The sequence below is a fragment of the Mastomys coucha genome, unplaced genomic scaffold (assembly GCF_008632895.1).
Source record: "Mastomys coucha isolate ucsf_1 unplaced genomic scaffold, UCSF_Mcou_1 pScaffold16, whole genome shotgun sequence".
Lineage (NCBI taxonomy): Eukaryota > Metazoa > Chordata > Mammalia > Rodentia > Muridae > Mastomys > Mastomys coucha.
The window spans coordinates 56972056-56984355 of NW_022196898.1; the positions used below are offsets into that span (position 1 = coordinate 56972056).

Here is a 12300-nt window from a genome sequence, read left to right on the forward strand (position 1 = left end):
AAAAAAAAAAAAAAAAAAAAAAAAAAAAAAAACCCACTCTTTGCATTTACATACTATTTGAGTCTGATTTTCGCCAAATCATGGGCCCTTACAAAATGAGTATGCTAAAAGCTGTTAGCAGTGTGTGGCTTGTGAATTACACATATATAAGTAAATGAAGTAATTTTGCCCTCACTCAGTGGGGACCGCGTTGGCTTTTGTGGAACCCTGGACAGTGCATCCTAGCCTTAGACACACAGCTAAGTGGATATGGGGCCATTTTCTTGCGCTGATCTTTGAGAACAGAGATACTGGCCTTCCATTTGGTCTGAGCTTCATGTTTCTTCTGGTCAGCCACAGACTCAATTCTGAGGTAGCATTCTGAAGGTACCTTACTGTCATCTGATGTAGCACATAGTCTCACATGGGTGCTGCCCCACATGTGAGCCCGAAATACGGTTTCATGTCTCTTCCACCAGGCTTTCCCAGCAAAACAAGGAACTCCCCCAGAGCACTGTGGGACTCACAAGGCTTTCTTCACAGGCCATAGGTCGCCATCATCTCAGCTTCCCAACACTGAAATCTTACTTCAAGGAAAGAATTCACCAAGGCAAGCCCATTACATTTTTTTCAAACTTCTGTGTGTCAGAATCCTTGGGTGATCATGAAAAAAACAAACAACCTACCTACTATTTCCAGGCCTGAGCCCAATATCTAATTAATATAAGTCTCCAGGCTGGGCAGTGGTGGCGGACGACTTTAATCCCAGCACTTGGGAGGCAGAGGCAGGAGGATTTCTGAGTTCGAGGCCATCCTGGTCTACAGAGTGAGTTCCAGGACAGCCAGGGCTACACAGAGAAACCCTGTCTTGAAAAAACCAATCTATATTTATATCTATATCTATATCTATATCTATATCTATATAGTCTCCAGAATGACAGCTGGGAATCTATGTGAGAAATGGTTGTTCCCTCTGTGGTATTCAGAAACAAAGGAGAGCTGTGGAGTGGGACAAGGGAGGATAATGGGGCTGAACATTAGGTCAATATAACAATGTACATGTAAACTCTTCATAATGAAGCTTATGTTGTTCGTTGACAAAAATTAATTAAAATACATGAAAAATATTTTGTTTTGTTTTGTCTTGTTTTGTTTTGTTTTGTTTTGAGACAAGGTTTCTTTGTGTAGCCTTGTTTGTCCTGGAATTTGTTTTGTATACTAGGCTAGCCTCAATCTCAGAGATCTGCCTGCCTCTGACTCCTGAGTGCTGGGATCAAAGGTGTGCAGCAGCACTGCCTAGATTGGGGGTTGTTTGTTTGTTGAGACAGGTCTCTCTACATAGCTCTGGCTGTCCTGGAACTCATTGTCTAGTCCAGACTAGCCTTGAACTCTTGGAGATCCTCCTGACTCTGTCTTCTAAAAGCTGAGATTAAAGGCATACATCTCTCTGCATCCAGCTAAAAACATTTTTGAGACAGGGTCTCACTATCTAGCTTTTGCTGGCCTGGAGCTCCCTAGGTAGACTAGGCTAGCCTTAAACTCGAGCCACCTTTCCCTCCTAAGTGTTAGCATTAAAGGTGTGCACTATCCTAACTGGTAACATCAATTTTTTTTTAAGTGAACAAACCTCAACCCCCTTCCATTTGTGCTCTTGAGACATTTAACTCCACTTTTAGAACTGGCTTGTCTCTGGGAAAGATCTCTTTATCCAGGGGTTCATGGGAGCCCACCCTTTACCTCTGAAGCATTGGCTATCAGTAGATCCTCTGAAAGAAAGGATGCTGTCATGTGTTGTGTGTCCTCTGCTGAGCCCATCACACCCCACAGACGTCCCTGGCAAATGTTTCTGTGTCACTAAATGAGACATCCAGGAACACAAGAGAGATTGGTGGAGGGTGGGGGGAGCGGGCAGGGGGTGGTAGAGAACTGGGGAGTGAGTGTTCAGAATGCTCATTGACTAAGAGCACTTGCTGCTCTTGCGGAGGACCTGGGTTCAGTTCCCAGCACCTATGTGGCACCTCACAACCACCTGTAACTCCCGTTCCAAGGGATCTTACGTCCTCTTCTGGCCTCTACAGGCACACCTGTGGTGCACAGACATACATTCTGCCAACACATTTATTCATGTAAAATAAATAATGGATCTTTTGAAAATAGATACTTGATAGTAATACAATCTCTTTGTCAGTGACACCTTTTGCATCCCTGGTTTGTTTGTTGAGACATTTCAGTATGTGTGCCAAGCTGGCCTTGAATTCATGATCCTCCTGCCTCAGACTCCTGAGTGTTGAGATTACCAGCATGTGCCCTCATACTTGGAAAGAAGATGCAGGAGAGGAAGTTTGCACTATCTTCCTTGCTTGCCTCATGCCTAACTATTCTGCATGTGCACCATTTGGTGCCTGGTGCTCTTGGAGGCCAGAAGAGGGAAGGTATAGCCCACCATCACCACCACCACCACCACCACCACCACCACTCTGAACCAGAGTTACAGATGTTTATAAGCTGCCATGAGAGGGCTCAGAATGGAACTTGGGCCCTCTGCAAGAACATCCTGTTCTTCTAACCACTGAGCCATCCTTTCCACACACTACAGCCATGCCTTTGAGGACAAATCTTACTCATAATATTTTATTTTGTTTGTCTGTTTGTTTGTTTGTTTGTTTGAGACAGGATTTCTCTGTGTATCCCTGGCTGTCCTGGAACTTACTCTGTAGGCCAGGCTGGCCTCGAACTTAGAAATCTGCCTGCCTCTGCCTCCCAAGTGCTGGGATTAAAGGCATGCGCCACCACTGCCTGGCTTCTCATACTATTTTAAAATTATTTTTTCTGGCATCAGATAGACAAACATTTGTTCTAGGTACAACAGATTTATGTTATATGTCACCGTTTCCCCTCTCCAGTCATGGAAGGAAGCCATTACGATGTGAGTGGAGCATAGAGAACAGGCTATGAGATCGATGAACCCTGAAAGGCTGTGTGTGCACGTCAGTTTGCCACAGTCTGAGACTCTTTGCCCTTGCCTGCTGCTCTGCCTGACATCTTTGCTCACTCTGAGAGCGTGATGGTAGTCTTTCCAGGCACAGACCTACGGTTCTGCTTTCCCAGAGGCTCTGGCAGATGTCTGCTCACGTGGCGCCCTCTGACTCAGGGAAGTCTGTAGGCAGCTCAGCTTCCCCCAGGAACTTGTGCCAGAGGCCTTTGTTACCGCTTGCACGTTGCCCTAGCAGCAGCTGCTCTAGACTCAAGCTAAAAAGGCCCAACAAAGGCCTGTCCTGGGGTGAATGCTGTCCTCCGGTGGATGGCTTGACTGCAGCTGGGGTTCACTTCCATCCTTCCTGCGGTGAGGATGCTGTAGGGAAGCTTTTGAGAGACTCCTAACCAGGACCTATTAAAGTCTGTGATAGAGCTTAATGGTGGATGCCTGTAAGGATTGAGACTTCAAGGCCAGCCTGGGCTATATGGGTTTGGGATAGGCAACATTCCGTGGTGTGTCTGGATATGAAGCCTCGAAACAAGTGTCTGCTTAAGCATTGCTTTTATGCTTCCCGGCTGTGACAGTGTGCTGGCTCAGCCTGGCAATCTTCCAGGGGACTTTCTGGACCATTCCTCTGTGGAGTCCTCTCCTCTCCACGGCTCATGTTGAACTTCTCTGCAGCTGCCGACACACTTGACCATGTCCTCTCAAAACAGAGTATGAGCTACTCCTTCGAAGGGCAAAGGAGCTTTTCCTATCCTACGGGTATTTTGTGTTCTGATAGCGAGTTTCCATGGCTGCTCATTAACAACACAGGGATTCTGCAAGAGAAGTATGGAGAAGTTTTTAAACAGAAGACAAAATCTTGCTGTGGAACCAGACAGAATTAATTCTCTCCACTCACCTTGCGGAGCGTCTCTTTTTACCTGGGGCTGGCTGTATCGTTCCTCTTCCCTCTGTAAATCACTGAAGGAACAGAGAGGGGGACACAGAGGCAGCGTCACAAGCTCAGATATTGTGTGGGTGCTGAGAGTTTGTTACTGATGATGTTCAGAATGTTGTTTTTGTTGCATCTCACAGCAAGCAAGGAGGAAAGTGAGCTACCAGACTGTCCAAAGCGACCAGAAGTTTCTGACTTACCAGTGTGACTAAACCCCTGTTTCACGAAATGAATCCTCCAAGTATCCCTGAGCTCACAGTCCTGAGTGGCTGAGGAAGATTCCTTTCACCCTCAGGCCAACTTGTTGTGCCCTCCCCGCCCCCCCAGAATCCTCCACTATTTCATCCATTCAGGCATTTGCACAAGATGAACATGAACCTTCAACTGCTAAGGATGTTGTGGGGAGGAGAGTCCCCAAAGCTTCACAGGATGAGCAGGTAACACTGAAGCTGGCCGGGTACCAAAGGACGATACCGCACAGGGCACAACGACCTCACACCTGTCACTTTCTCCTCCAACCAGGCATCAGGTTTCCAGCAACAAAGGCGCCCTCCCAAGTTAGAGCCCCGATCCTCCGACCTAAGGCTGCTTGTTAAAAGAGAGTTGCTGGCCAGGTGGTGGCGCACCTGGCAGGGGACAGAGGCTTTGTGCTCTAATGAGGCGATGTCTGAATAGGCTTTGAATAGCACAACCTTAGAGATAATCAGCCCCTCCCCCTCTCCCAGCCCCATCCTAGCTGGGGCATTGTAGTGTAAAAACCTTTAATCGCAGCACTCAAGAGGTAGAGGCAGACAGATCTCTGTGAGTTTGAAGCCAGCCTGGACTACAGAGATAGTTGCTAGATCCAGGACAGCCAAGGCTACACAAAGAGACCCCATCTTGAGAAACAAAACAAAACACCCAAGCCAAAACCTCAAGGTTGCTAGGCTCCAGAATTTCTCAGTTACTAAGTCTTTGGCCAAACCCTAGGAGCAACATTTCTAAAAAGTTACCAGATAAAATGGGTATTGCTGGGTGCTGGGTCCACACTTTAAAACTAATGTGTTCAAGTATTATGAGGGCTAAGGTTAAAATACAATTATGTTAGAAGTGTACATTAAAATGTTAATATGTAGAACATAATAGAGAGTTAGGAGATGAAATTGATCCTGAATTCTCACTGTGTCCAATTAATTACATTTCATTTAATGTCATTTTGTTTCATGAAGTGACTTTTACTTCAGTTTTCAGATGAGGAAAGCTAGGCTTAGGAATTTGAATAATTCCGTTACTGGCAAATAAGAGCAGCAGGATTTAAATCCAAAATTGTCTGTTAGAAAGTCATTTCAGATGAGACCAGCAAGGTCACAGAGGTATGGTAGCACGGCTTTAATCTCAGCACTCAGGAAACAGGGTCAGGCAGATTTCTAGACAGGCATTGTGGTGTAAAAAACCTTTAATTTCAGCATTTGTGGTAAGGGGCAGAAGCAGACAGAGCTCTGTGAATTCCAGGCCAGCCTAGACTACATAGTGAGTTCCAGGCTAGACAGAGATACATAGTTGAGACCCTGTCCTGAAAAAAAAAAAAAAAAAGTCAACTCATGGGGTTGACAAAATTTATGGTAGTCCAAGAATCAAGGAAGTCTTAAGCGAATAGAATCCCCAGGGCTCCTTTTAGCAAGTCAAGAGGGTCCTTGAGAGCCAGAATCCTGATCTGACTAGTCCAATAGTCACCGAAGATAACGATGAAATCTAGAAATTCTTCCTAGGCCTGATGATTTCCATGGTACTGCCGTGGCTCTCAAACGGCTTACTCAGAGAGGGGGAGGGGCTGACTCCCTCTAAGACTATGCTATTCAAAGCGTGTTCTGACCTCACCTCTTTAGCGTGGAAAGCCTCTGCCATCCCCTCCACCCCCACCCCGCCAAGTCCAAATGTGCCTTTGCCTGGTGGGGATCTGCGCCGGCTGGGGAGAAGTTCTGCTTACCGCAGCAACCCTCAGCCTTCACTTCACTTTAAAATCACCAGAGGAGCTTTTAAAAGTCCTGCTGCCCAGCCTTCAACTTAGAACAATTATGCCAGATCTTCAGGGGCCCGGAGCCTTAGCATCAGTAAAATTGAAGGTCTCCAAGGAATGTTAGTATGCAGCAAGGCTGGAACCGTTTCCAAAGTAAGTATTCGGGGAGCAGGAATAATCAGCTGCCCTCCAAAAAAAATTTACATTTTTCTCTGGGACTCTAGAAGACTAAAAAGATTTCAACATCTAAAGGAATTCATCTTGGCTTGTACAATTCGAAGGGGGGTGGGGCACTCTTACATCAAAGGAGCATTTGGCATTCTTAAGAATTAGCATTAGCTTTGATCATCATTTCATTAAGAAACTGCAAAACACAGACACACAAATTCTCTCCTATTTCTATGCTTGGGAAAAATGACTTACCCATCCCAAGTGTACTACCAGAACAGGTAACTGTAAAAAAAAAAAAAATCAAAACATAAGCATTAAGAATACACTTATTGATGTATGTACATATTTATTTATGTATTTATTTATGGTGTGTGTGTATGTGTTGTACTTGTTAATCTAGGTGCGCATGCATAAGTATGTAAGTGGAAACCTGAAGATGTCAGGTGCCTTTCTTTGATTGTTCTCCACCTATAGCTTTTGAGATAGTGTCTCCCTGAATGTAAAGTCCATAGATCTGGCTAGGTTGGTGTAGTAGTTTGAATAGCCATGGCCCCACAGACTCATGTGTTTGGATGCTTGGCCCTTAGGAAGGGGCACTAGTAGAGGCCTTGTTGGACTAGGTATGGCCTTGTTGGAGGAAGTGTGTCACTTTTGGGGGTGGGCTTTGAGGTCTCCTATGCTCAAGCTGCCTTTGGATCACCCTGTAGAACTCCCCCAGCACCACGTCTGCCTGCACACTGCCATGCTTCCCACTATGATGATAATGGACTGAATCTCTGAAACTGTAAGCCAGCCCCAATGAAATGTTTTCCTTTATAAGAGTTGTCTCGGTCATGGTGTCTCTTCACAGTAAGAAAACCCTAGCTAAGACAGTTGAGTTGGCTAATAAGCTTCCGCTTAACACCTCCCCCGAAACAACAAGCACTAGGACTACCAGTGTGTGCTGCTGTGCCTGACTTTTCAATTGTGTCCTGGGGATCCAAACTCATGTCTTTAACATTGTGTGGCACACACTTTATCCACTGAGCCATCTTCCCAACCCTATTGCTATATTTCAGATGGAAAATGTATACATTAAAACGTGTTGGGCATAGCAGCGCACACTTGTAATCTGAGCAACTTAGGCACTGAGGCCAGGCCCTGAGGCCAGGAAGGGTAATTCAAAAGAAAGCCTTAAGAGAAGCTTGGGGGTTAGGCCTGGGGTTGTTAGCTCAGAAGTATGGTGCTTGCCAAGCATGCACAATACTCTGAATCTAATCTCCAGAAGTGCTAAAAATCAATAAATGGGAAGTAGATCAAAGATAAAGGAGAAAAAAAAAACTCAAATAAGAGAAGGCAATGTCGAGGTAGGAATAGGCAAGCATAGTGAGTGGTTTGGCAACTTGGGACTCCCCTAGGTTTGGGCTATACCCTCTTCTAATGATGCCCTTGGCAGCCTAGTCCCTTTGCCTGCACAGGCTATGCACACCACCCCCTCTCCCAACAATGCACTGAGCAACCTCCGACCTCCATTTGCATCAAGCTCTACACACACCCCTCTCTGAATAATGGCATAGGTTTCTTCTTGTCCTCACAACAACCACACTTGGACAGTTTCTATGAAAAAAAAAATATTCCAAATGTAGTGGGGTTGGGAAGAATGGAAAGGTTGATTTGGCCTGAACCATTTTGGGGTGTACATGCAGTAAGGCAAACGATGTCCTCCAAGAGTACTTTTGAGAAGGGTCCCCCAGTGACCAACTTGTGTCTATGCATAATTGGGCCCATATACAATTTAGTGACTTGAAGAAAATTGTTGTAGATAGAGATTATGGAGCTGTTGGGTCTCAGTTTCCTTATTTGTAAATCAGAGACAGTCCCTATCAGCAGCGTCTACATCTTAGGGTTATTTTGAGATTCAGTAAGATATAATTGTGAAGACACTCGTTAAGTTGTGAAATATCCAGTGAGCAAAATATGTTGTTATTGAGTGGCAAGCTTGTCTTTGGAAGAGCTCATCTGTACCCCACGAATCCATTCCTGTCTCTTCTCACAAGGCTGACCAGGTTACTTTGTGGGGAAAAATAACCCCCCAAAAACAAAACCACAAAACAAAAAGAAACAAAGCATGGATGGCATCTAAGGACAGCAGGACCACCCTCTCTAGCAGGAGCTGGCCACGCTCCATCACCTAGAACCATCTTGAACTTCTTGTCACCTACATTTAATTAGAAAGTGTGGACTGCTCTCAGTGATGGCTCATGAGTCATTTTTCCTTCTTCCTGTTCACTTGCAAAACCCTAGGGCTTCGTTATTGCTTTTTCCCTTCTTTCTCTTAGAAGCACATGAAAAATATATGACTGTGCCCTGGGCAAGGTAGCAGAGGGTGCTGGAACGCAGAACAAGAGAATTGCTAATGTCTCCTGCCAGCTCTGGTGAGATGCCCAGGCTGTCAGCCCTGGGTTGTGATCACAATCTGTCTACCCACTCATATTTCCAGATTTAATTTATGATTCATAAATTCCTTTTTCTCTGGTCCTCAAACTTTTCCTTAGATCTCATTTGCAATCTGTGTAAATAAAAGTTCAAGACCTTTTTTTTTTGTTGTTGTTGTTGTTATTTTTCAAGACAGGGTTTCTCTATGTAACAGAACCCTAGCTGTCCTGGAACTTGCTTTGTAGACCATTGTAAGGCAAAGTTCAAGTCTTTTAAGGTCCAACACAACAGGGTGTTTACTGTCATCTCTAGACTGTGTTTAAAAATCTGTCCCAACCGGGCAGTGGAACACATCTTTAATCCCAGCACTTGAGGCAAAGGCAGTTGAGTTGGAGAGGTCAGCCTGGTCTACTGATCAAGTTCCAGGACAGCCAGGACTACATAGAGAAACCCTATCTCAGAAAAAAAAAAAAAAATCTGTTTCTAAATCTCCAGTCACTTTTAATTCACTTAACTATGCAAATAGTATCTGAAGCTCAGAAAAGACAGTGAGAGGAGCAGAGGTCCACATTAAATTACAAAACACCACAATTCCAAAGACGCCTCTCCTGCAGCTTTGGACAATTTGCACAGAGCACTTATTTGAGGTTGTCCTGAATCTTAATTCACAGGTCTGACTTGAAGGTTCACTTTAATATTATCCAGACTTATTTATTTTGAGTATGTGAGAGTCTGAGTGCATTGGTGTGTACCAGAGCATTTATGTGGAGGTCCAAGAACAACTTTCAGGGGTCCGTTCTCTCCTGCCACCATGCATGTGATGGTTAGTTTTATGTCAACTTGACACAAGCTGGAGTCACGCGAGAGGAGGGAAAATCAACTGAATAAAATGCCTCCATAAGTTCGGGCTGTAGGCAAGCTGGAAAGGCGTTTTCTTGATTAGTGATTGATGTGGGAGGGTGCAAGCCATTGTGGGTGGTGCCGCCCTCAAGCTGGGTTCTATAAAAAAGTAGGCTTAGCCCGCCATGGGAGAGCAAGCCACAGGAGAGCAAGCCAATAAACAGCACTCCCCCTTGCTCTCTGCTTGAGCTCCTGCCTCCAGGTTTCGGCCCCAATTGAGCTCCTGCTCTGACTTTCCTCAGTAATGGAAGCAGAAGCAAATAAACCCTTTTCCTTCACACATTGCTTTGGGTCATGGTGTTAAATCACAGCAATAGAAACTCTAACCAATGTGGCTTCTGGGGATTGAACTCAGGTCATCAAGCTTGCCTGGTGAGCACTTGTAAAACTCGCTATACTGGTTAGTTTTTAGTGTCAACTTGACACAGTCTAAATCATCTGGGAAGGAGAAACCTCCACTGAGGATTTTTCTTCAGTAGATTGACCTGGGGCCATGTCTGTGGGAACTTGTCTTTTTGACAATTGATGTAGAAGGGTCCAGTCCTTGTGGGTAGCACAACCCGTAGGCAGGTCATTCTGGGCTGTATGAGAAAAGTAGCCATATCTGAGCCTGGGAGCTAGCCAGTCATCCGCTCTCCTCCATATTTCCTGCCTCTACTCCTGCTTGAGTTCCTGCCCCAACTTCCTTTGATGATGAATGGACTGTGACCTATGAGCCAAACAAATCCTTCCTCCCCTAAGTTGCTTTTGATCATGGTGTTTATCACAGCAACCGAAAGCAAGTCGGAATACCCACTATACTACCTTACCAGCCCAAGGGTTAGTTTTAATCTTCCTCTTGTGTTTTTCTTTTGGGTGCTGGGGCCTTGTGCATGCTAGGTCAAGTGGTGTACTACTGAGCTACGTTCAGCTCTAAGGTTGGTTTTAAATTAAGGTCCTAACTTGCTTTACCTGAATATATTTTTTTCGGGCAGAAATTAAGCTTCAGTCCTGATTCAGCAACCGGTGAGACTATCACGGTGTATACATCCCCACAGGGGATGTTGGTAATGTCACAGAAACTTAGACCAGCATGTGGGGCACAGGTAAAGATGCCTTTGGAACCATAGAGGTCGGCGCTATAATTGGCAGAGCCCCTGGAGGCTTGCCAGTAGATCCGGATGCCATTAGGGCCCAGCCTATATAATTTGACCCCCAGTGGGCAACAGGCACCTATAAGGAAAAAAAAAGTACAGAATTATTTATCTTGCTCTCATTGCTACCGAGGAGAAAGGACACAAGCAGAGGCTTCTACACAGAATGATTAATCCCTGGTTAGAACAGAGCAAGGTTTGAAGGGATGCAAGTGTTCTTCCCGTGCTGAGCCACCACACGGCCAGAGATCCATGTGTGGGTGGGGTGGGGTATGGGGTTTTGGATATAGAACATTGGTGAGTCAAAGGTCTACAGTTGGCAGAGAGACACTGTGCTGCTAATGACTCAAACTATGAGTCAGACGCTCAGGATCTCACCAAGTTAGCACAATGGCCCGATTTTATTTGACTTTAGTGGCACCAAGTTTAAACATAACTTATTGTGCTCACTCCTAGCTGAAAAAGAGAAGGCAGTAGTGAGCCAAGTAGCACACTGTGGAAGCAGCCACAGGACAGGCTGGTCCACGCTTCACTGTGCTGGGTGAGTGATTAGGGCCACCTCTCGGACAGGCTGGTCCACGCTTCACCTGTGCTGGGTGAGTGATTAGGTACACTTTTGATCCTGTCTTCCAAATATTTTTGAGTGGGCCACACAATTAGGTACTAATCAGAATACCAGATGGTGGAATGCTCATTAGCTAAAATAAAGATCATATTTCATAATCTTTTTAAACTGTGAAAGGTAATCAGACTCACTTGGTTTGTGCATAATCTCTGTCTCTCTGTCTCTGTCTCTGTCTCTCTCTCTCTCTCTCTCGTGTGTGTGTGTGTGTGTGTGTGTGTGTGTGTGTGTGTATGTGTGTGTATGTGTGTGTATTTGCTTGAGATGGATTATTGTTATATCTCCCAGGCTAGCCCTTAAATTCATCTTCTTGCTTAGTCTCAAGTGCTGGGATTCTGTAACTATACCACTATGCCCACTGTGACTGATTAGCTGGTTGATTATTTGAGAGGCAGTTTGAGACTGGGTCTGACTCCCTATATAGCCCAGACAGGCTTTAACATCATGGCTATCTGGTGAACCTTTTTGTGCAAGCTTTCTGAGTACTGAGGTGCCAGGCAGGAGCCTGGTGTGGTTGGTTGACACTGTCAACTTGATGAGATCTAGAAACATCCATGAGACAAGCCCACAGGCAAACCTGCGATGGGTTATCTGAAGTTACCTTCTGGAAAAGCCTGTAAAGGAATATCTAGATTACGTTAAGTGAAATGGGAAGACCACCCATCAGATGGGGATCCTGGCTGCCCACAAGCACTCAGCTATTGGGTTCCAGAGTTCAGACAATGTGTCCTGCTCCCTCCTGATGCCATGATTTTCTCACCATGAACTGAAACCAACCCTTCCTGATATTTTTTTAAATCTTTTTTTTTTTAAAGATTTATTTATTTATTTTATGTCTTTGAGTACACACTGTAGCTGTACAGATAGTTGTGAGCCTTCATCTGCTTGTTGGGAATTGACTTTTAGGACCTCTGCTTGCTCTGGTCCAAGGATTTATTTATTATTATAAATAAGTACACTGTAGCTGTCTTTAGACACACCAGAAGAGGGCATCAGATCTCATTGTGGGTGGTTGTGAGCTACCATATGGTTGTCAGGATTTGAACTCAGGACCTTTGGAAGAGCAGTCGGTGCTCTTACCCACTGAGCCATCTCACCAGCCCCCTTCCTGATATTTTTAAAAGTAATTTCATTGTTTATTGATTTATTTTTAACTCTCTCTCTCTC

At 45.0% G+C, this 12300-nt stretch overlaps 1 protein-coding gene across 1 annotated transcript in view; it reads right to left on the reverse strand.

The window, feature by feature from the left end:
• Window positions 1-3508: 3508 nt before the first annotated feature.
• Fndc7 (fibronectin type III domain containing 7) overlaps window positions 3509-12300 on the reverse strand; it is a 30265-nt gene continuing 21473 nt past the window's right edge. Inside the window, exons 9-12 of the mRNA XM_031374648.1 lie at window positions 10330-10590; window positions 6316-6345; window positions 3861-3922; window positions 3509-3777 (exon numbers count right to left, since the gene is read on the reverse strand). Coding sequence (XP_031230508.1) covers window positions 3879-3922; window positions 6316-6345; window positions 10330-10590 — 335 coding nt within the window. The 3' untranslated portion in view covers window positions 3509-3777; window positions 3861-3878. The remainder of the gene's footprint in view (window positions 3778-3860; window positions 3923-6315; window positions 6346-10329; window positions 10591-12300) is intronic.